Raw genomic sequence first — 22,272 nt, 5'->3', positions numbered from 1 at the left:
TCTTCTCTCCTCTCCTCTCTCTCTCTCTCCCCTTTCTTCTCTCTCTCCTCTTTCTTCTCTCTCTCTTTTCCTTCTTCTCTCTCTCTGCTCTCTCTCTCCTCCCCCACTCTCCAACTTTCTCATGGCGCCCCCCCCCCATTGGAAAAACAAAGCCTGAGTACAAGGAAATCTAAATCTATCTGTATTTTGTGAGTGCTCCCTCTCTCCCTCCAGCTCTGCCCAATTTTTTCCCCCTGCAGGTTCCCCAACCCACACCCGGGGACCCCTGGACGGCAGCCCTTATGCCCAGGTACGGCGGGCCCCCAGGCCCTCCCCACCAAGGCCCTCCCCAGAACACCCTCCGCCTCCGCTTCTCTCAGTCAGCAGTGACTCGGGCCACTCTTCCACCTTGACCACAGAACCCCCAGCTGATTCCCCTTCTCGGCCTCCTCCTACTCCTGCTGAGCGTCAGGAGTTGGAGCGACTTCTGGGAGGCTGTGGAATAGGTGGGGTAGGCCGTGGAGTGGGCCGAGAGACCGCCATTTTGGATGAAGAAGACCAGCTGCTCCCTGGGAGTGGTGCCCCACTTGGAGTCTACCAGAGCCAAAGGCCTGGCCTGAGCCGACACTGTTCCTGTCGCCATGGCTACAGAGAGCCCTGTGGGGCTCCCAATGGAGGGGGCTACTACAGGCCAGAGGGGACCTTGGAAAGAAGGCGCCTAGCCTATGGGGGCTATGAGGCCCTCCCTCAGGGCTATGGGGAAGTCCCCCTGGAGAAGAGACAGCTTTGCCGATCTTTGTCTGAGGGGCCGTATCCTTACCCACCCAAGCTGGGCAAACAGGCCAATGGAGAATTTGGCTACCGTCTTCCTGGCTATCGAGATGTAGTGATCTTGGAGGATGGGGGTCTGCCCACTTTGTGCTCGTGCCCAGCCTGTGAAGAGAAACTGGCACTGCCCACAGCTGCCCTCTATGGCCTACGGCTGGAGAGGGAGGCTGGCGAGGGGTGGGCAGGAGAGCCAGGGAAGCCCCTTTTGCACCCTCTGCGGTCCAGGCACCCAGTGCCATTGCTTATGCCCACTTATGGACACCATCACGCCGCAGTGCCTGACTACAATTGCCTGAAGCAGCCTAAGACCGGAGAGGATGGTCACGAGGGGTACCCCTATGCTCTCTGCCCTGAAGGAAGGTACGGGCATCCAGGGTACCCTACCCTGGTGGCATACAGCAGTGGGGGAGCCATGCCTGGGTACTGCCCCACCTATGGGCGGTCATCCCGGGGCTATGTATCACCCAATGAGAGCAGAGGGTATCCTAACCCTGGAGTCCACCCTCCCTGCCCTGGCTCCGTGTTGCCAGGAAGCCCCTCCTACCCACCATCCAGCAAGCTGAGTTACGAGATCCCTCCTGAGGAGGGAGGGGATGGGTACCCATTGCCGGGGCACCTGGCTCAGACAGGCAGCTTGGCACGTCCAGGTGAGTAACGTTGTGGTCGGAGGTGGGGGAAGGTCTAGGGCCAACAGGAAGGTGTCGGGAGAGGCTTGGGAAGAGCATGAGGGCCTGTGATGAATGGGGCGGAGGTGGGGCATGGATCCCAGCCCCAGGGGGGAGGTGGATTTTTTTGCCCCCACCTTTGTTTTCCTTCACCCATTGACTGTCCCCCTTCTGCAGATTCGCCTGAACCAGGCTTATGGCAGGAGGGCCCCAATGGGCACATCACTCTCCCCCGGCCAACCCCAAATGCCCAGGGCATCGAGAGTTCCCCATCGGATCTGTCTGGCTCCCCAACTCCTCTTCATACCAGCAGCCCAGTCCAGGGCAAGGAAAGGTACAGAGACCGCGGGAGGAAGCGGCATCAGGTAGTGCCAGGAGGGGCCTGGCTGAGGGTTGAGAGCACAGTTCACTGTGTTGATTCTGCCTCCTTCCCTTTCTTCACAGCCCCCAGACCCGAGAGAGTCGGTCCCCCAGCCTGGCCCCTGCCTTGAGACTGAACCCTGGAGAAGTTGCTCTCTCTGCTCCCCAGGGGAACACTGAAAAGGCCCCAGAGCTGCCCTCCGCAAGTGGGACTGACCCTGCCACCGCCGGCCCTTTCCACGCGGCCTCTCCTTCCAGCTCTCCCAGGGCCTGGCCCCAGGAGAGGAGCCCAGGCGTCTACCCCAGCAGTGCCAATCCCCGGACTCCGGTGCCTACCACACTGCCCGGCCTCCGTCATGCCACCTGGCAGGGTCCTCGTGGTCCCTCAGACAGTCCGGACGGATCCCCCCTCACACCCGTGCCTGTCCAGATGCCCTGGCTCGTGGCTGCCCCGGAGCCCCCACAAAGCTCACCCACACCCGCCTTTCCTCTGGCTGCATCCTATGATTCCAATGGCACGACCCAGCCCCCGCTGCCTGAGAAACGACACCCGCCGGCCAGTGGTCAGCAGGCAGGCAGACTGTGGGGTGGAGAGCAGGCATCTCCACCCGGCAGGGGGGGCACCCACCACGTCACCTTTGCTCCGTTGCTTCCGGATGATGCCCCCAGTTCTCCAGGTATCCCTCGAATGCCCGAGATGCCCGCTGGGATGGGAGGGACTCCAAACACGGACTCGAGGAGGGGGGTTTGGCACATGCTCAGCCCCTAGTGGGCACCGAGTACTTGCGAGTCGATTGCCCCTGGGGAGCTCGCGTTGGGGAGAGCCCCGGGCCAGTGCCACCGTCCTGCTGTGTTTCTAGAGCCCCCTCCCCAAGAGAGCCAGAGCAACGTCAAGTTTGTACAGGACACGTCCAAGTTCTGGTACAAGCCCCACCTGTCCAGAGACCAGGGTAAGAAGACTGGCGAGTCGGGCCCCTCCTGGGGCCCCCCATCTCCCTCAATGCCCTTTCCAGCTGGGGCGGACAGGGGTAGGACTCTTGCATATTCTTCCTCCCTCCCAGCCATCTCCCTGCTGAAGGACAAGGAGCCCGGGGCCTTCCTCATCCGAGACAGCCATTCCTTCCAGGGGGCCTACGGGCTGGCCCTCAAAGTGGCCACCCCCCCACCCAGCGCCCAGGCCTGGAAAGGTGAGCCGGGGTGTAGGGGGCAGAGCCTGCCGCCTTCTCTTTGGGGGCACCAAGGTGGGGTGGGAAGCAGAGAACTCTTAGGAGACCGCCAGCCCCCATCAGCTTCATTTCCTGGCCACTCCGCAGGCGACCCCTCAGAACAGCTGGTGCGGCACTTCCTCATCGAGACGGGGCCCAAAGGGGTGAAAATCAAGGGCTGCCCCACTGAGCCCCACTTTGGTAAGAGGCCTGGGGGGTCCTTGGGGCCCCCTGGGTCTGGCTGGGAGGGGCGGGGGAAGGCCCCGTGGGGCGTGCGGGCTCCTGACTGCCTTCTCCCGTCTCCAGGCAGCCTGTCGGCCCTGGTGTCCCAGCACTCCATCGCCCCCATCTCCCTTCCCTGCTGCCTCCGAATCCCCAGTAAAGGTGGGTACCTGCATTTGCTTTTTTAAACCGTGACCCACCGGCGGCAAGGGCTGGGCCCTAGGCGTTGGTGACTTGGCCAGGGTCACCCTGCTAGGGTCTGAGGCCGAATGAAGCCACGAGGCTGCCCCGTGGGTCCTGAGGCTGCCCCGTGGGTCCTGGCCCTTAGTGGGGCGTCAACTCTGACCACATTGTCCGTACCCCCCCCCCCAGATCCCCTGGACAAGACCCCCGACGTGCCGGTGCACGCCAACATGAGCACTGCGTCTGACCTCCTGCGGCAGGGGGCAGGTACGAGCGCCCCTCCCCCCCATTTGGCAGGGACCGGGGGTGGGGTATCCCCGGGGTCTGGAGGCAGCCGCCCTCCGCTCGCCGGCCCGCCGGGGATGCTGGGAAGGAGGGCGCCTGCCCCTCCCCTCACGGTCCTGCCGCCCCTGTAGCTTGCAGCGTGTTGTATCTGACCTCGGTGGAGACGGAGTCTCTGACGGGCCCCCAGGCCGTGTCCCGGGCCAGCTCGGCTGCCCTGAGCTGCAGCCCCGCCCCCTCGCCCGTCACCGTGCACTTCAAGGTCTCGGCCCAAGGCATCACCTTGACGGACAACCTTCGGAAGTGAGTCTCTGGGCGCGGGCGGCGCGGGCTCCGCCCCTCCCCCTCCCGGGCCGCCGTCATCCCCAACCCCTTCGAACCCCTTCGCTTCCACTTCCAGGCTCTTCTTCCGGAGACATTACCCCGTGAACAGCGTGACCTTCTGCAGCACCGACCCTCAGGACCGAAGGTGAGCGCCCGGCGCCGCCCCTCCCCCACGGCAGGGATCCCGCCCGCCCTCCGTCCCTCCGACTTTTTTTTTCCTTTTCCTTCCCCTCTAGATGGACCAACGCTGACGGAAGCACCTCCAAGTAAGTAGGGCCTCTCTCCCGCTGGGCCCGGGCACCCCGAAGCCCCGAGCTCTCCCCTCATCTCTGCCCCCTGGTTCCCCAGGATCTTTGGTTTCGTGGCCAGGAAGCCGGGCAGCCCCTGGGAAAACGTGTGTCATCTCTTTTCGGAGCTTGACCCCGACCAGCCAGCGGTGGCCATCGTCACTTTCATCACCAAAGTCCTGCTGGGCCAAAGGAAGTGAAGAGGCCGAAGCCGGACCGCGCCTGCTCCCCCAACCCCCCCTCACCTCCCTTCACGTGGATTCACAGCCACAGCCCCCTCCCCGCCCCCACACCACCCCCAGCCTGACCTCCAAGCACTGGAGGGAGTGAGCCAGCATTGATGGAAACTGTAGGTGAGCAGAGGGGAGGGGGAGAGCTCCGAAGCACTAGAGGGGTGCCCAGAGGGGCCCAGGATGGCCCTGCCTGGAGCCTGCGTGGGCCATGGGAGAAAGGGAAGGGGGGGGCCTTGGGTCCCCCTCCTCCTGCTTTCTCCCACCGACCAGGGAGAGCAGGACCAGGAAGAGGTTCTATGAAGAAAAAGAGTCTATTTTTGTCTAATAAAGAATTTATATGAGCTTTAGTCCAAGTTGGCCCCCCAGTTATCTCATGCCCAACCCCTCCTGCCAAGGCCTCGGTGGGCATCCTGATAAATATGGAAACTCCATCTTTATTGGCCGTATAAACAACTCTGGTCTGTACATTCGTTTCATACATCATAGTGCAGGGGATGGGGGAGCCAGAGGGCGGGGTCCCCCAGCAACACAGCAGCTCAGCCCCTTCCCCTCCCCAGGCCCCATTCCTTCTGGGCCAGCCAGGGATTGCTGTCCCCGGCCTGGGCCAGGAGAAGGGGGTCGGGAAGAGAGCACGAGAGCTGGAATCCAAACACTGACGCAAACCAGGCGACTGGAACAAGCAGCAAGCAGACGGCCCACACCTCCAGGGGACGCGGGAGGGCAACACCGGGAAAGGGAGGGCCGAGGCAGGCCACCTGGGCATCCCCGTGGGGGCGCCTCGCCTTCCCCACACACACTTGGCACCAGGCTGTTTTGTGGGGCTGCAGAGACAGGAGCCAGGCATCTCCCAGACCTCAGAAGAAAGAACAGAGAACGTCCCTGGCTGGCGGGCATGGGTCGGGACCAGCAAAAAGCCTCACCCCAAGCCCTGCCAGCAGGGGCAGGAGGAGGGGCAGACGGAAGCAGCAAATCTCTCAGACATTCGGTGGCGAGGTCCTCAGGCAGAGCCACGTCTCGGGATGGCTACGTGTGCCACGGGGCATCTGGCCACCGTGGGCTCGGGCTCAGACGTGGCCCCGAGACTCCTCCTTTGACCCAGGGGCCAGGAGTCTGGTAGGTTTGGCGCCTTGGAATCACTGGCAGAAAACCAAGGTGGGCACAGCCCGCTGGCCCGTCCCTGTTGTCCTGGGGCTTTGGCCCTGAGTAATGATCATCAAGGGGACACCCGGACCAGAGGGGCAGGCGCCAACAGCTGCCAGACTCGGCGGGGACTTGGCCCGGCATTCCGCCAAGGCCCGAGATGGAACGAAGGCCTCCTCGAACCCTGGAAGAGTGGGGCAGGGGCCAGGGGAAGGAAGGACGCAGGAAGGAGGAGGAAAAGGGGGTGCCCACAGAAGCCCTAGCCGCTCAGGGGGTGTAGGTCCACTTTGACCTTCTCCCCACTGCTCAGCATCCCAATGGTGGGGAAGAAGCCTCCAGGGGGCACGAGAGCATCCTTCTTGCCGATGATCTTGCCATTGCGGGTGAAGAACACCTGTGGGAGGAGAAGCCGGGGGTGCCTAAAGCATTCTGCCAAGGTGCCCACCGCAGAGCAGCCACAAGAGGGCGTGCAGGGGCCAGCAAACAATCCCTGCCACAGCCCAGCAAAAGCGTGCAGGGGCTGGCCAATGGGGCCCCCCCTCAGATGGACAGGAGCCCGCACGTACCACCACCTTTTTGCCTTCGTGCCCTTGCTCCATCTCTTCTCCATCCTCCTCCTCCTCCTCCTCTTCCTCTTCCTCCTCCTCTTCTTCCCCCTCCTGGTGCAGGTACATGACATTGCGGACGGCCCGAGGCGTGGGAGACAGGATCACTGTGTCACAACTGTCGTCACTGTCTCCTGGGAGAGCGAGCCAGGTGAGCGGAGCCCCGGGGCCGGGCCTGCAGCCCCCCCACGGCCTGCTCACCTTCGCTGTCCAGAATGTAGTCCCGGGGAAACATGATCCCGCAGCCCATGATGTCTCCTTTGTAACAGCGAGGCCCGAAAGGATCCCCCACGCCACTGCCGTGGAAGATTTTCCCGTCATCTGGGTAGAGGCCAGAGGGAGGGAGGGAGAACTCACTTGTAGGCCGGGCCTGGCCAGCCCTGCCGAGCTTGGGAAGGGCTTGTCTGGCCCCCCAAACCTCCTGGAGGATTTTGCCAGCCAGGCAGGCTTCACTGTCCTCATTCTAGCAGCGAGGACACAGCCAGGCCCACCATCCGGTGACTCAAGAACCGAGGCCCCGGGGCACTGCCATGAGTGGCAGAGGGGTAGGCAAGGAGGACACAAGCCCCTCCGAGGAACCCCACTTGTGATATGCCGCAGGGAGCAGAGCGGGGTCCAGCCAGCCAGGGGGCAGCGCTGGCACTACAAGGCTAAATGTGGTGTGTAATCTTTAAAAACAGGCCACATGGGGGCACCTGGGGGCCCAGGGGATGGAGAGCCAGGCATGGAGAGAGGAGGTCCTAGGTTCAAACCTAGCCTCAGATACTTCCTTGTTGGGTGACCGTGGACAAGTCACTTGACCCCCATTGCCTGCCTAGCCCTTCTGCCTTGGAACCAATACCCAGGGCAGATTCTAGGATGGGAGGTGAGGATTTATAAAACCAAACAGGCCAAAAGCTGGCGTTTGTCAGTTTTGTAAAACCAAAAAAAAAGGAAATTTTAAAAAAATTTTAGAAGAAAATTTCAGATTAAAAAAGTGCCGAAAGGGGGCAAAACACAAGCGAAAAAGGCAGATTCTGCAGGAACAAGTGGGGAGAAAGCCAGCTGAGAGCCCTGGAATGCCCCAGAGCTTGGCCCAGCTCCGCCCCCGCCCCCCCATGCTTGGAGAGTCGGACAGACACAATTAGGCAGAGGAGAGGCGAGAGGGAGAAAAGGCTCACAGCTGGAGTAGGGGGGAGGAGGGACGGGACACAGAAACCAAGGTTTCCCTGCACCAAGGCTGACCAGAGGAGGGAGGAAAATGCCCTTGACCCCAACCCCCAGCCCGGGACCCTCTAGTTACCTGCATGGTACGCCACGGAACCTCTACTCCAGCCAGGGTGCCTATTCTTGGGGTAATCCTGGCCAAGGCAGGAAAAAAGAGGTCTGGGGGACTGAGAAAGGGGCAGGGCCCTCCCCAAGTTTCCCCCCCACATCTTCTGAGCCTCATGACAAATGCCAATGGGGAATCACCTCCAAACAAACTTCCCCAGGGGAGAGTGGGCATTAGGGCCCAGAGCAGAAGAGCAGGTGTTCTCGGGGTGCCAAGGCCTTGCTCCTGGGACTCAGAACTTGTCTGTGGAGCTTCCACACAGCCCACCCCCGCCCCCTCCATTGCGAGTCTCCCCTCACCTTTCTCGCCAGCCCCAAGGCAATGTAGCACTTTTCCCCGGGGTCAACGATCTCCACCTCAAAGTAGTGGCTTCTGGTGCTGAGGGGGTGGCGGGCCTGGGCCAGCCCCACATCGATGATGCTCTTGCCCTTCCCCACATACTCCAGTAGCTGTGGAGGGAAGCAGGTGATGCCAGGGTGGTTGACGCTAAAACCCAGCCCAAACCTGCCAGTCTAGTGGCGGGGCAATCTGAGCCTCCTCCCAGGACAGAGTGGAATAGCAGGCACACAAGTGCCCGAATGTCTGGGAGCAGAGAGGGCTAAAGAGAATGGCAGTGACACAGGAATGGGGCCACTTCCTCCCTGCTGGCCCCCCAGCTTGCTCCCTAAGCTAGAGCCCCATACTGGTGGAGAATGAGGCACAGCACAAAAGCCAAGGTCAGCGGCTGAGCCACAGAGGAACCTGCTGCTCACGCACGTAGAAGCTCTAGAGATACAGGAACCCAGGCAATGCGCTTGGGACAAGGGGACGGGGAAGGCCAGCAGGCACTGCCAGGTCAGACCCAGTCTGGGCTGGGGCTGACCCAATTTCGCAGGATCTCTGTCCTACTTGGCAGCTGGTTCAGGGAGAAGCCAAGGGGATCTGGACCCTGGAACTCCCAGGCCCACTCAAATTCAAGGCAAGGCAGGAGAGGCCAAAGCAAGCTGTGAAACTAGGGCTTCCCACACCCTCAAGTTCAGCATTGAAGGTCCTTCCCAGCCTCTCCCTCTACTTCAAGCTTTAAGGGAAGCAGAAGGGGGGACATGCTTGTGGGTTCTTGGGGCTACTCAGCCCCACAGTGGCACTCTTTGGGCATGATGGGACACCCTCACCCCAACCCTGGGTGTGTTTATTTATAGGCTGCCATGGTAACAGAGGACTATGACTCACCCTCTTCTCCTAATATCACCTGGGATTCCTTAATCCCTTTTTAATTAGCCAGAACTACCCCCCTGAGAGCCACCTGGAAAATCACTACCTCTCCCTGCCCCTGGTCCCTGGACCTCCTTGACAGGGAAGCCTTCTACCTTCCCTGTGCTCTCATGGCCTCAGCAAGGAAGAGATCTCCTGTCTATGAAAGAACATCTCTGTGTCCTCACTGCAGAGACAAAGGGAAAAGGAAGCAGTTTCCCCTTAGCCTTCCCTTTCTGAAGCTCCAGGGACCCCCTTAGAAAAAAAGGGGGGCTAAGAACAGAGCCCAAAGGCCCCCAGCCAACGAGAGCTCTGTCTGCCTCCAATTCACAGCAGCTTTTCCATGCAGACATCCTTGTTCCATCAGAGCAGCAACTCTGCTCCATACCCCAGAGCCTCCCTCCTCCTTCCCAGCTGGGCTCTCCCCTCCTTCACTCGAATGTCTTCCCTTAGTTCTCCTCACTTCTTTTTTGTCTCCTCAACACCAATATTCTGTGCCAGACTGCTCTCACTTGTTTCTCTCCCTCTGCCTTTTCTTCCCTATCAGGCGAGGCTCCGTGCCCCCTTCCTCTGGATTTCCCACCATCCAGCCCTTAGGACAGGGCTCTGTGGGGCCAGCAGGAAAGGGGGTCAGGAGGAAAAGAGAAGGGAGGGTGGGGTTAGGAGCAGCTATTTTAATCTCCCAAGAGTAGCCCCCAGCCTATCATTTGCTCCCAATGTTGCAGAATAGGGTGGGGGATCCCACAGCTACCCTTAACCCACACCATCAACTGGCCCTAATGTGGGAAACACAACGTTCCCCAGTCCCAGGGCCAAGAGACAGCTAGTCCAGACCCTGATCCCTGAGAAAAACCCGCCCCCAAATTCCCTCTGCCCTAGCTAGCCCTAGGGAGGGCAGCTGTTGTAGCTCTGTCCAAGGAACATGAGACTTTATGGACTAGAACAGCTAAGGAAATCCCATAAGCCAGGAAATGGGGGAATCAAAAGGTCTCTAGATGTATCTGGAATGTAATAACAGAAGCGAGAGGAGTAGTCTGCAAATGCTGGCCCACAAATCCTTCCCTAGTGCTAGAAAACCTAAACAGTCATCTTTTCTGTATCAAACTCTTTGCCTGGGACCTTGGGCATGAGTCTTTAAGGCACCCTAAGATCCATCCCCCTTCAACCAGTTCAAATGGATTCAAATACAGTGGGCATCTGTGCACGGTGAGGGAAGCAGGAGAATGCCCACAGAGTCTCTTCTAATCCCCCACATTTCCTTACCATAATGAGGGCACAGATGGACGGGGTAGGGGTCTCTTTTGATTATACCCTTCCCCCTGCCCGATGCAATATCTACAAATAGAGAGAAGACAGAAGCTATGTACAGAGCACCACACTAGGCACCTTCTTGGAGGTGTTATAGGAAAATTATAGTATAGGCATAGACTTAAGATAAGGCAGAAATTGCTGACAGCTTGAAGAAACCTTGGGTGGCTGCATGGACATTCCATCATGGAGTGAAGCCAGGGTTTTTGAAAGAGAGGAGAGTTTCTCTTGGCCAAGCTTAGAGTAGGAGGGTGAGCTGTGTGGTCCAGGTTTGCTGAGTATCTAAAGAGCTAAGAAATTGGGATTACAGAGAAGAAGAAACCATCTATCTACTACTTCAGCCTACGTAGAGATATGGTTCAGACCAACTGCTGGTGGACAGCAGAATAGTCTGCCTTTACTCCCTAGAGCTTTTGTGGACTTAACTGGCTGTACAAGGATTTTATCCTGGTTCCTGTGTCACCTTGGAGCACGGTGTACAAGTGTAGTGAGAATCCCAACTCTCCAGCCCTCTCCAGCTGTCTGAAGCTTAGTATAGGCAGTTGGGCTATTTTCTAGTGTTAGAAAACCCTTCTCACCCCACTTCCCTTATTTAACAACAATAAATCTGTTTATTAATACTTCCTGAGACTCCTCTAAACCATTAAGATCCCACTACTTGGAGTTACTTAACATCCCTGGCTGATAGGTGGTCAGTTTAACTGACAAAATTCCATTCCCCAGTCCTCACATCCCTGTTTAGTTATTCTGTGTTAACCTGTCAGTCTTTCCCCTTGTGAGGTGTGGGAGTATCCCCAGTTTGTCTCATTCCCTTACTGGCACCCCGTTATTCCCAATCCACATATTTATTTTTTCAGCAGACAGGCAAACTGTCTGTGCCTCTGTCTCCCTCCTCTGTTTTCTGTCTCTCCTCACAGACTAATAGGCAGATGTATATATGTATGCATGCTTGGAGATTTGGCAAGTGCATCAGAGAGTGAACAATGCAGGTTCCAAATGGAATGTGAGGGGAGGCTTCTTGGAGGAGGTGGAATCTGCTTTGTACTTTAAAAGATAGGTTGAAAGTGGAGGTGGAGGGGCACAACATTCCAGGAACAAAATGCAAAGATGTGTGCAAAGGGGAGAGTAATTCAATTTGTCTGATGCCTAGAGTATGGCAAAAGGCTAGAAAAGCAAGATGGCGTCAATCTATAGAAGGCAAAAGAGAACACCATCACTGATTGATGGATGGATGGATGGATGGATGGATGGATGGATGGATGAATAAGCTCTATACCACTAAGGCCCCCATGACCCAGAAGGAGCAAGCAATGGGCCTGATGCTACAGAGCAAATGGACAGAAGAGCTGAGAACCTTCTGAACCCTGTTTCCCTCCCTGCTCCCCACCCCTAATCCATCACCACCTTCTCTGTCTCCTTTCCTTTATTGGCACCTGCCCGCTTGGCTGTGCCAGCTCAGACTCTTAATCTCCCATGACAGGAGGGATAAAAGCTCAGTACCCAAGGGGCCTACAACAGCTGCACAGACACCATGAACTTGCTTTCTGCTGGGCAGGTCAGGCTTGGGCATGGTTTCTTCCTGGGCTGGGTCTCTAGGGAGCCCCCTCCCCCCCCCAACAGCTTGCAAGCCCAGGGTGGGGCCATCACTCATTCCATTTTGTACAGTGGAAGCTGCTGCCCTGTGACTAAGGAGCTTCAAGCAAGAAGAAAGAATGAAGGGAGTCTAATCCTCTCCCATGCATTACCTCAGTGCTCTGAGCCTGGAGCAAGAAGGCACCAACCACTTAACACAGCAATTCTCAGGCAAAGTCAGAGCTTGGGGCCATGGTTTTATAGGAGGGAAAACTGCAACCTACCCCAGGGAGCAAGAATCACTGACTAAGCAAAGAGATGAGACAACAGGGACCAACAATTTCCAAAAGATGAGAATTCACCAAGTTAGACATGGGCCAAATCACAGGCAATAAGAGAAGTGCATTTAAAAGAGCTCCAAACTATCCCCAAAGGGCTTTAAATGAATGCCTGCCCTTTGACCCAGCCATACCACTGCTGGGTTTGTACTCCAAAGAGAAAATATGGAAAAATACTTGTACAAAAATATTCATAGCCTCACTCTTCATGGTGGCAAAAAACTGGAAAATGAGGGAATGCCCTTCAATTGGGGAATGGCTGAACAAATTGTGATACCTGTTGGTGATGGAATACTATTGTGCTGAAAAGGAATAATGAACTGGAGGAATTCCATGTGAACTGGAAAGACCTCCATGAACTGATACAGAGTGAAAGGAGCAGAACCAGGAGAAAGCTGTACACAGAGACAGATACCCTGTGGCACAATTGAACGTAATGGACTTCTCTACTAGCAGCAATGCAAGGATCCAGGACAATTCTGAGGGACTGATGAGAAAGAAGCTATCCACATCCAGAGAAAGAACTATAGGAGTAGAAACCCAGAAGAAAAACATAGGACTGGTCACATGGGTCAATGGGGATAGGTTTTGAACAATGATACAGAGAAAACCCAGTGAAATTGCTCGTCGGTTCCGAGAGAAAAGAGGGAAAGAACATGAATCATATAACCATGGAAAAATATTCTAATTTAATTAATCAAATAAATTAAATTTAAAAATTAAAAACATTAAAAAATAAAAGAGCTCCAGGGTTTCAGCTCTCACCACACTTTGGTAAAGTGGATAAAAAATGGGAACACTCAACATTGGAAGGTTTGTGTGGAAGGGTTTGTTCATGGAACTGCTGCAGAGAGCAATTTAGAATTAGGCAAAGAAAATTACTAAATAGTCCATCCATTCCCTCTGACCTGCAGGCTCACTACTTCTCCAAGAAAGTCAGAGTGAAAGAAATGATCACTATGCCAAGATATCCAGAGCAGCACTCAGGAGGGAGCAGAGAACTGGAAACAAAGTGGGACTCTATTAATCAGCAGATTATTAAAAGAACACTGGGCAGGGGAAGAAAAGGAAGGAATGTTCCAGATTCTCTTGAGAGGAGCCCAAAAAATGAACTGGAGGGGAAGGAGAAGACAGAGGCTCTCAGGTGAACTCCACTGATAAAAGGAACTAAGAGAGGGGAATCTCAGAGACTCAGACTTTATCTTATTAGGAAGACAAAGAAGAGGCTGATTAGAACCCTAAGCTATAGCTACAGTTTTGCAGTGTTCTCTACATAAGAAGCATGTCATCAGCGCCTGCCTGTGTGGGGACCGAAGGCACAAGTCAACATCCTGACAGGAGATTCAGGGGCTGAAATGCTCATCCTGGCTCTGCCACTCACTTGCTCTCCCAGACTCCAAGGCTTCTAGTCTACAATGCTAATTGCAGGGGTTTCTCTCCCCTGGTCTGGCAAAACCAATGGACCCCTTCTCAGAATCACATTTTTAAAGGCACAAAATACATAGGATTTCAAAGGAAAACAATTACATTCAAGTTAATTATCAAAATATTTTTCAAACAAGGCTGCCCTGAGCTCTCTCCCTGAAGCCTTTGGAGTCCCCAGGACATCTACAAGGACATTTGAAAGAGGAAAGGTCCTGGTTGTTCTCAGTCTCTGTCAAGAGCAAGAGGCAATGAAGTCACAAAGAATATTTCTTCTAGAGCTGATAACATAAGGTCTTACCAAGAGTGGAAGCTGTAAGACAGGACTTAAAAACAGAAGAAGCAATAATATGGCCAGGATGATTTCTCCCAGGCTCTTACAAATGAATTACCCTTTAGAGTCAGATGGTAAGGTTGTGGTAGAAGTTGAAAGGAAGGAGAACAACTGTATTGGGGACCAGGGAAGAAACAAAAAGGGTAGCAAGGTCTCAGGCGCTGGGGAGGGATGCCTTAGGCATTAGTGTGGGCTGAAGAGAAAAAATGACTCCACAATGGGATTGCTGCACTGCTGCTCCCAAAGAAGGGTGGGAACGGCTGAGAAGAGCCAAGCTCAACAGCCCACACCAGAAGGAAAGCGTTCTTGAGCCTGCAGGGCTGCTGGGGAGAGCTGGGGGGAAGGGAGAGAGGGTGTGGAGGCAGGAAGGAGGGAAAGTTATTTATAACCATGGATAGGATCTTCCACCAATGAGAAAGCATTGGTTGGAAGGAGCTGGGGTGCTTTGAGAGGGGAGCAGGGGCAGGTTCAGGCAGGAGAGGGCAGCAAGCAAACTCCCCAAGGAAAGGTCAGAGATGCAAACTTGAAAACTGGGACACCTCCCTGGCTTTGTCCCAAGCTCAGCTCTGCAGATGTGGTCAAAATGATGGTGGGAGCTGAAGAGAGGGACAACATGAGGGTCTCAAAGGGCAGGGTATCTCAGAAGGCAGCAGAGGACTTCTGATCTTCAAACCCTACACTGGATGGGCAAGTGGATCCCCGTTTTTCCTAAGTTCAACTCGCCTAGATATGCATTTTGCAAGAATCTCACTTCTAAGGTGTGTTTGCCATCACTGAACATTGTCTTGAGAACACTGTGGTTGCTGACAGGGCTCCTGGTGAGGAAGTTCACCTCCACTCACCTGAGAGACAGAGACAGAGAAAGAGAGGGAGAGAGAGTGTGTGTGTGCACACTTCAGAGAGTAGCCAAACTAATTCTGTCTGCCTGGAGGAAGAAGAATGATACAGAAATCAAGCACTGTCCTTTTGGGTCTAGAGGAATGGTGGTCTGAATGGTTTCACAGCACTGAGCAGGGAGAGCCAAAAGCAGCAGTGTTAAAGCATTAAACAAAATGGGGTCCAGATATTCTGCCTCCAAATAAGCCTCCTACCCATCACAGCAAAAATGCTCCTCTAAGCACAGACAGGATTATGGGGGACTTGGGTAACCTGATGCTAAAGGCACCTAGGAAGGCATACATAAAGAAATGGTGCTAATTTGGGGGGCCAAAGAACTAAATCAAGGTACTCCCATCACCCTGTGTAGATATTAGGAAGGAGGCAGGGAATTCAGCTTGGGTCAGCACATCGAGAGCCAGGGATTCTCTTCTCCAAAGATCCTAAGTTCTTCTGCCACTATCCCAAGCAGAAATCCTCCTAATTCCACTGCTCTGCACCCTATCCCAGAGGTGGGCCCCTACTCACCGTCCCACATACTTTGACATCATGCAACCGTCCCCACTCATCCTCATAGCTGTCTACCATCATCACGCTGTCGTCCTCCTCACTGCCCAGCTCAGCATTCAGGTGCAGCCGCACCTCCTCGCCCAAGGAGTGCATGCCCACCGCAGGGAACAGCCCATCCGGGGACACAGGCATAATGGTAGAGCCCACCTGCAAGAGACAAGATGGGGCCCACAAAACGTAAGAAGAGAGGAGGTCTGCCTTGCCCCTGGTTACAAATGCTTTCCTCCCCAATACCCTAGGAGACAGCTAGTACAGATTACTAATGAGGAAACAGATTCAGAGGGGCCCACAGGAAGCAGTCAGAGCTGCCACTCAAAGCTGCATCCTCTGCATCACATAAGATGGGTCAGAATCGCATCACCTGCATTCTACAGATAAGGTACCCAAGACCTGGACAGGCTGAGCATCTCATCCAAAGTTCAGGACAAGGACAGCCATCTGTAAACTGAGTATGTAATGGGAAAAGTCTGGGCTTGAAGATTCCAGGAAAGAAATCTCTAGATTGAGAGCCTGATCCACCCATCCTCATTCCCTCCCCAATAAATAGCCTTCCTCTGAAGAGGATAAAGGAAAAGGAGACAAAATGTACAGAAAGGAAGGCCTGAGCCACAAAGAGATTTCAAGTCTAAAAATGCAAGAAGGGCACATGTCTCAGGGACCACCTGTGGCCTCTGCTCCATTCCTCCTCTGGGAAGTCCTGCCCAAGCTCAGGGAGGTCAGGGGCCTCTCTTCCCACCACCCCCAAACAGGACTGCTCTGGCCAGTGCCCTGGGTGCCATTCTGATCCTCTCTCTCTGGTCTCGGCACACTGGAAGCTCTTTGCTGACCAGGTTCAGGGCTCTTCCTCCAGCCTGATTCATCCCAAAGCTCGGGACAGAGTATAGATGCAATACTGTCGAGGCCACAGGCTAGAAGGCCTCAAAGCTGTTCTCTGGGTCACTGGCAAAGGCTGACCTTTGATTCTACCTTCTGTCTCACATCACCTCGGGGAGCCTAAAAACCCTGGGGGACAGTGACCTTTACTCACCCGCTTCCCATTCTTAGTAAAGAAGATCTGAGCTGTCTGCACATCAAAGGACACGGGCTCAATGCCACAGCCAATCCGGTCCCCAGAGCTACATTTTGTCCCAAATTGGCGGCCCTTGGCTCGGCCACTATACAACCTACAGACAGATGGATAAATAAATAGAAAGGCGAGAGCTGAGTCATGGAGCAAGGGGCCCTTCCCAGACTGGTCCTAAGGTCATTAATTCTAACTTCTCCCCATGCCCCAGCACTGTTCAGGCCAGCTGCTACCAGTTTCCCTGTTCATCTTACTATCTTGTCTTTCTCTTCACATTGGAGGTTCCCAGTGGGAAGAAATCCTTTCTCCTCCACTCCCCTTTTGAGTGATCCAAAGGAGAGGAAGTCTCATCCTATCCCATTCTGGGGATGGTGGTAACACATCCACCATGGTCAGCTTTCCATACCACAAAATCCCCCATTACCCTGGCTCCCAGCTGAGAGGACTAAGAGCTACTCACTTGCCATCATCCGCATGGTAGGCAACTGAGTCAGGGAGCCAGCCAGGTTGGTGGTCCAGGCTATAGTACTGAGGGACCAGCCCTACAGCAATGGTGCCCCGCACCCCACTGTCCACAATCGACACCTGAGGGGGGAAAATCTAATCAGCAGGTGAGAAGGGTGCCACAGGTTAGAAGAACTAAATGTGAGGTGAATAAATTAGGGGCATTGGGGGCTCAACAGGAGCTTAGCTAAGGAGAAATGAAAGCTAGGAGGGCCAAAGGAAAAGACTGGGCAGGGAGCTGCCATGATAAGATGCAAGGGAGTCAGGAGACAGTGAAAAGTAAGATGGAGAGAAAGGGAGGTCAAGATCCAATATGCTCGGCTGAGGGGGTAAGAAGTGGAAGTCAAAAGAGAAAAATAAGGCAAGCGTCTAGAACCCCAGATTCAGGGATCCCAATAGACTGTAACCTGAAACAACAGCCGAATAGCACCAGTCCTAGAATTTGGTCAAAGAAGCCCACTGAAGCCCCACCCACCCTACCCATGTCTCCATCACCTCAAAGTAATTGCTGTCCTTGGTCAGAGGCCTGGGAGCCACATAGCAGCCAACTTCTCCAGAGTTGCCATGGTAACTGTGGGGGGGGGGAGAGGAATAAGAGGACAGCCATTAGTTCTAGGACCCAGCTCTTGGGGAAGGAGAGTTCAGCACCTCTACCTCTGAAGGGGCTAGCACAGAGAAAGGGGCAAGTCCTGAAAAGCCAGCACAACGTGGATTACAGGATACTCTGGAGGTCATCCCACCCCTCCCCTTTCCTCCAGGACCTAATCCAGACCAGATCAGAGGAGGTCTCTGATCTGAGGTTCCAGAGTCTCCAGGGAGCACAACATAAAGTCTCCCTCAGTTGCCCATTTGGGATCTCACAACCCTGGCTAGCCTCAATCCCTCATGTTGTAGCTTCAGCCCTTCTCCTCTGGCTCTGTCCTCAGTAGGTCAGGAGAATGGCTGGTCTCTATCCTCTGGACCAAACCACCCTTTCCTCCAAGTTAAATAATCCTATCTCCTTCCCCCTTCAGCAACAATTTAGGACTGGGGAAAGGGATATGGAAGGGACAGAGAGAGAAAGCACAGATAAACACACAAGAGCAGGGAGCAAAGGAAGGACATGGGGAGAGGGTGGAATACCTTTGAGCTCTGCCCAACAGTATCTTCTGGGTACACACAGAATTGTCTGAATCAGGAAACCCTTTGCCTCTAAAGTGTTACAACCTCTCTAGCCCAGACCCTGAGGCACTAGCAGAGGGAGTCTTAAGAGATAAGTATGGGATAAGGTATCCTGGTGACAAGAAAACTAAAGTCCCCTTTTCAGTACAGGAAGCACTCTGATTCTAGACTGCCCCTTCCTATTCTCTGAGGCCAGGCTCCAGAGAAACCTTGAAACACAGGAAAGGGAAAGACTCAGGGAAAGGCAGAATATGCTGGAGTCCCACCTACAAGAATGAAAGCCAACATTCCCTAACCCAATTCCATTCCCAAAACCCAGGCATGGGAGCCCTTGCTCACACCTACCTCAATGTGTCTCCCTCTACCAAAATGTGCTTGAATCTTTCCTGGTAGCGGACAGCCCGAACCTCTCGGATCTCTCTTATTCGTCGCCGCCAGTTCAAAAACCGGTAGTGCAGGTTGAGGTCATCCATCTTGTTCACGTGAGCCAGCCTGCTATGGACAACAAAGAATGAAGGGTGATCAGGGAGGTGGCACAAGCTAGCAGCCAAGAATGTCAGGCCCATGATCCCACACCCTGGAGAGAAGGTGGCTCCCTGGTCCCATGACACCCACCCCCTGCTAACAGCAAACCCTACGAACCCATTCTCTATCCATCAGGAGAGAAAGAGAAGGGAAACCACTTTGCTCCTTCTGTGGTCAGTGCTGAGCACAGAACCTCCCACCTTCATCTGTAAAATGAAGAACAGACTAGCTGGGTGATCTCAATGTTCTAGATTCTAGGATCTTACACTAACTCAGTTTCTGGTACCATCTAGTCAAAGGTCTGCACATACCAGGCAGTCGATTCATCTCCAAGGCACCTCAGCACAGATTTGACCAGTACTCAGGAACAGGACACTTAAGATCTAACAGCCTCTGTATCCACAAAAAATGAACAGCAGGGTGCCCATTCTCCTAGGATTTGGGTACCCAAGACTTCATGGCCTAAATATCTTGCCCTGAAAGAATGGGGGTCCTTAGCTTTCCCATTCCCTCTGGAGAGGAATACCAAGGCTTTCACAGTTCAGACCCTTTGGCTCTGGAGAATGACTCACCTACTTGCCAGATATTTAGATAGCCAGGACTCAGTGGCTGAGATATCTTGGCCCTAATGAATGGAGTCTCTGACTTATCCATACCCTACCCCTCATATCTCGGCAACGAAGATCTCAAGAGGCCAGATACTCTGGCCTTGGAAAGTAATCATGCTCCTATTCTTTTCACCTGGGATCTAAAAGTGCAGGCACCTCAGCTCTAAAGATCTCTAACTTACCCATTCCCCTATATCTGGATATCCAAGACTTCAAAGTCCCAACACCTTGGTCCTGACAACATCAGTCTCTATTTTCAGGACTTATCTCCCCGGCCCCTCTATCTGGTAACCCCTATCCCTAAAGGTCCAAAGCACACTGGCCCAAGAGAACAAGGATGCCTAACTACCCCATTTCTTCATCTCTGTCATACACTGGACTTCAGCCCTAGAGACAGGATCCCTGACTCCCCCACTCCTTTATATCTGGGCCTCAGGACTTCAGAATCCAAACACTTGGGCCTAGGGGTCTACTCCCCAACATCTGGGCCCCCAGAACATCAGCATCTCAACCCCTACAGATGGAAGCTTCTCCATATCTGGGCCCCCAGGATGTCAGCGTCTCAATCCCTGAATATGGAGGCTCCCCCACATCTAGGCCCCCAAAACTTCTGGGCCCCAACCCCTACAGATGGAGGCTCCCCACATCTGGCCCAACAGGGCTTCAACATTCTGACCCCTCACCCCGCACCCCCACCCCCGACATCTGGGTGCCCAGGACTTCAGCATCTTAATTCCTATGGATGGCGGTACCCCCACATCTAGGCCCCTAAGACTTCGGGGCCCCGACCCCTACAGATGGAGGCTCCCCACATCTGGACCCCCAGGACTTCAGCATTCCGACCCCCACATCTGGGCACTCAGGACTTCAGCATTTTAATCAGTACAGATGGAGGCTCCCTGCACACTCCCTCCCAGTCTCTCCAGCACACTCCGCCCCCCAGACACTCTCACCCCACCCCCACCCAGCACATATAGTCCGTGACCCCTATGACCCCCACAGGCACAGCCCCGGGGCCTGGCAGCTGCCCCGACTCCCTTCTTCAATCCGCCGGGCCCCCCAGCGTTGCCACCGGCTTCTTCCTGACCCAGAAAGCTGGTGCCCCTCCAGGGCCAGGGGGTGTCGAGTGGGCCCGCCCAGCCATCCCATGGACAGCCCGCCCCCTGGTCCCCGCCTACCCCAACAGCCCCGTCCTCCTCCTCCATGGGCCTGCCAGACCCTCGCCGCTGCCGGGACACGGGTAGCCACCGCCGACATCCGGGTCCCCCGCCCTTCCTCCCGGGCCCGCACCGGCTCCGCCCCCCCGTCCACTCACCTAAGGCCAATCCGCGAGGCCGCGCTGACAGGCGCTAGAAGCGACCAATCCTGGAGCTAGAGTGGGAGGGGCGAGAGGAGGAGGCGGGGCCTGGAACCGGAGTGCGAGGAGTCTCGGCGAAGTCGAGAGTAGCTGGGGCTTTGTCACGTGATGCGGGGCGGGCCGACCGGAGTGAGGTGATGTCACAGCCTGACTTACCGGGCCAACTCCAGAGACTGCCGGAGGAGGTTGTAGGGGTGGCGCCTGCGCTCTGGGGTCGGGACGGCCGGACCTACTCTGCCCGGCGTTCCTAAGGCACTTTACCGAGTGCTCTCCCGTGCACTCCCCCATTCTTCATGGCACGCGGTCAGCCGTCGCCAATGTAGACCGAAGCCTAGCCCTGGAGTCCAGCCTGGCGCTGCGGCTGGAAACGAGGCCCCTCCTCTCTGCGCCCTCCAGAGAGAGAAGGACCTGAGCCACGTGCTCATAGTCACTCTCATTTCACTAATAACCGTATCGTTAATTACGCGTGGGACCCATCCCTAGTGATGAGCAGCCCTGGACTCGGGGGTGGGGTCTCCTGAGAAGGTGCAGAGCGTCCCGGCGAAAGAGTCCGCTGCTCTAGGACAGCCTAGAAGCTCCAACGAGAGAACCCAGCTCTTAGCGCGGAGCCAAGCCACAGCTCCTAGCTGGGGGATCCTGGGCAAGTCGCTTAACCGTGCTGGCTTCGTGTCCTTATCTTAAAATGAACCGGAGAAGGACATGGAAAACCCCTCCAAGATCTCTGTCAAGAAAACCCTAAATGGGGTCACCAAGAGTCAAAACACTTCGGGGGTTGGGGGGGGGACCCTGAGCAAGTCACACTGGCTTCAGTGTGGTCATCTGTAAAATGAGCTAGAGAAGGGCATAGAAAACCAAATAGGGTCATGAAGAGTGGGACACTGGACAACATTATTGCCCTCATCCCGTACCGATAGAAAGTGTCTGTCCCAAAAGTCTTAGTGTAGTTTTAAGTTTTCATTTAAATATAGATGAGATCCCCTGTATTATTTCCTATGGTCTTCAAGACCAATTCTGGAAATAGATTATTTGAATCATTATCTGCATTTTATAGAGAGGGTAATTAAGGCCCAGGGAGGTTAAGTGATTGGCCAAACAGTTTACAATTATTTCATTTGATAGCAAGATCTGAACTCAGGTCCCACCTGTCTCTAGGCCCTACGTTTTATATGGCTCCTTTTTTCTCTCCTCAATTACGCGAAAAAATAATTTTTTATCCTTTTTTTAAGTTTAACTCAAATTTTCAGCCTGCTTCCCTCCCTATGATAGCAAACATATGAAATAAATTTTACATGTGCAATAGTATAAAACAGCAAGGACAGCTAAGTTTCCAAGTGGATTGAGAGCTACATCCAGAGAGGGGAGGCCCTGGGTTCACATCCAGCCTCAGATACTTTCTAGCTAGGTGACCCCAAGTCACTTAACCCTCATTTCCTAGCCCTTACTGATCTTCTGCCATGGAACAAATACACAATATTGATTCTAAGACAGAAGGTAAGAGTTTAAAAAAAAGTGGTGTAAAACATCTTTCTATATTAGTCATTTTGTGAAAGAGAACTCAAAGAAACAAAATAAAAATTAAGAAATACAGTGAAATATAGTATGTCTTGGTCTATTTTCAACCTCCATCAGTTCTTTCTTCGGAAGCAGATGACATTTGTCATCATGAGTCCTTGAGGTACATCACTCTAGCAGGGGTCAGCAACTTTTTTGGCCATGAGAGCCATAAACGAGTTTGGAAGGAGGAGGATGGAGGCTGAAGGTGCTGGAATATGGGGCGTG

General features: G+C 54.5%; 2 protein-coding genes across 2 annotated transcripts in view; one reads left to right on the top strand and one right to left on the bottom strand.

The window, feature by feature from the left end:
• TNS2 (tensin 2) overlaps positions 1-4,915 on the top strand; it is a 34,881-nt gene extending 29,966 nt beyond the window's left edge. The window contains exons 2-13 of the mRNA XM_044679245.1: positions 165-1,454; positions 1,650-1,806; positions 1,917-2,509; positions 2,693-2,782; positions 2,894-3,019; positions 3,146-3,238; positions 3,344-3,421; positions 3,632-3,709; positions 3,859-4,027; positions 4,125-4,193; positions 4,285-4,314; positions 4,397-4,915. Of these exons, the coding sequence (XP_044535180.1) occupies positions 165-1,454; positions 1,650-1,806; positions 1,917-2,509; positions 2,693-2,782; positions 2,894-3,019; positions 3,146-3,238; positions 3,344-3,421; positions 3,632-3,709; positions 3,859-4,027; positions 4,125-4,193; positions 4,285-4,314; positions 4,397-4,535 (2,912 nt within the window). The 3' untranslated portion in view covers positions 4,536-4,915. The remainder of the gene's footprint in view (positions 1-164; positions 1,455-1,649; positions 1,807-1,916; positions 2,510-2,692; positions 2,783-2,893; positions 3,020-3,145; positions 3,239-3,343; positions 3,422-3,631; positions 3,710-3,858; positions 4,028-4,124; positions 4,194-4,284; positions 4,315-4,396) is intronic.
• On the bottom strand, positions 4,883-20,781 carry SPRYD3 (SPRY domain containing 3). The gene is made up of 12 exons (XM_044679244.1): positions 20,650-20,781; positions 20,315-20,451; positions 18,349-18,498; positions 17,338-17,413; positions 16,799-16,923; positions 16,303-16,438; positions 15,234-15,422; positions 7,925-8,074; positions 7,596-7,653; positions 6,515-6,634; positions 6,275-6,447; positions 4,883-6,102 (listed from the first exon to the last, which is right to left on the bottom strand). The coding sequence occupies exons 1-12, from the start codon at positions 20,779-20,781 to the stop codon at positions 5,968-5,970; spliced, it is 1,581 nt and encodes a 526-aa protein (XP_044535179.1). The 3' UTR covers positions 4,883-5,967.
• Positions 20,782-22,272: the final 1,491 nt, after the last annotated feature.

The sequence above is a fragment of the Gracilinanus agilis genome, chromosome 5 (genome assembly GCF_016433145.1).
Source record: "Gracilinanus agilis isolate LMUSP501 chromosome 5, AgileGrace, whole genome shotgun sequence".
Taxonomy (NCBI): Eukaryota; Metazoa; Chordata; class Mammalia; order Didelphimorphia; family Didelphidae; genus Gracilinanus; species Gracilinanus agilis.
The sequence above is the reverse complement of the archived record's forward strand: the minus strand, read 5'-3'. Positions and strand labels throughout refer to the sequence as shown.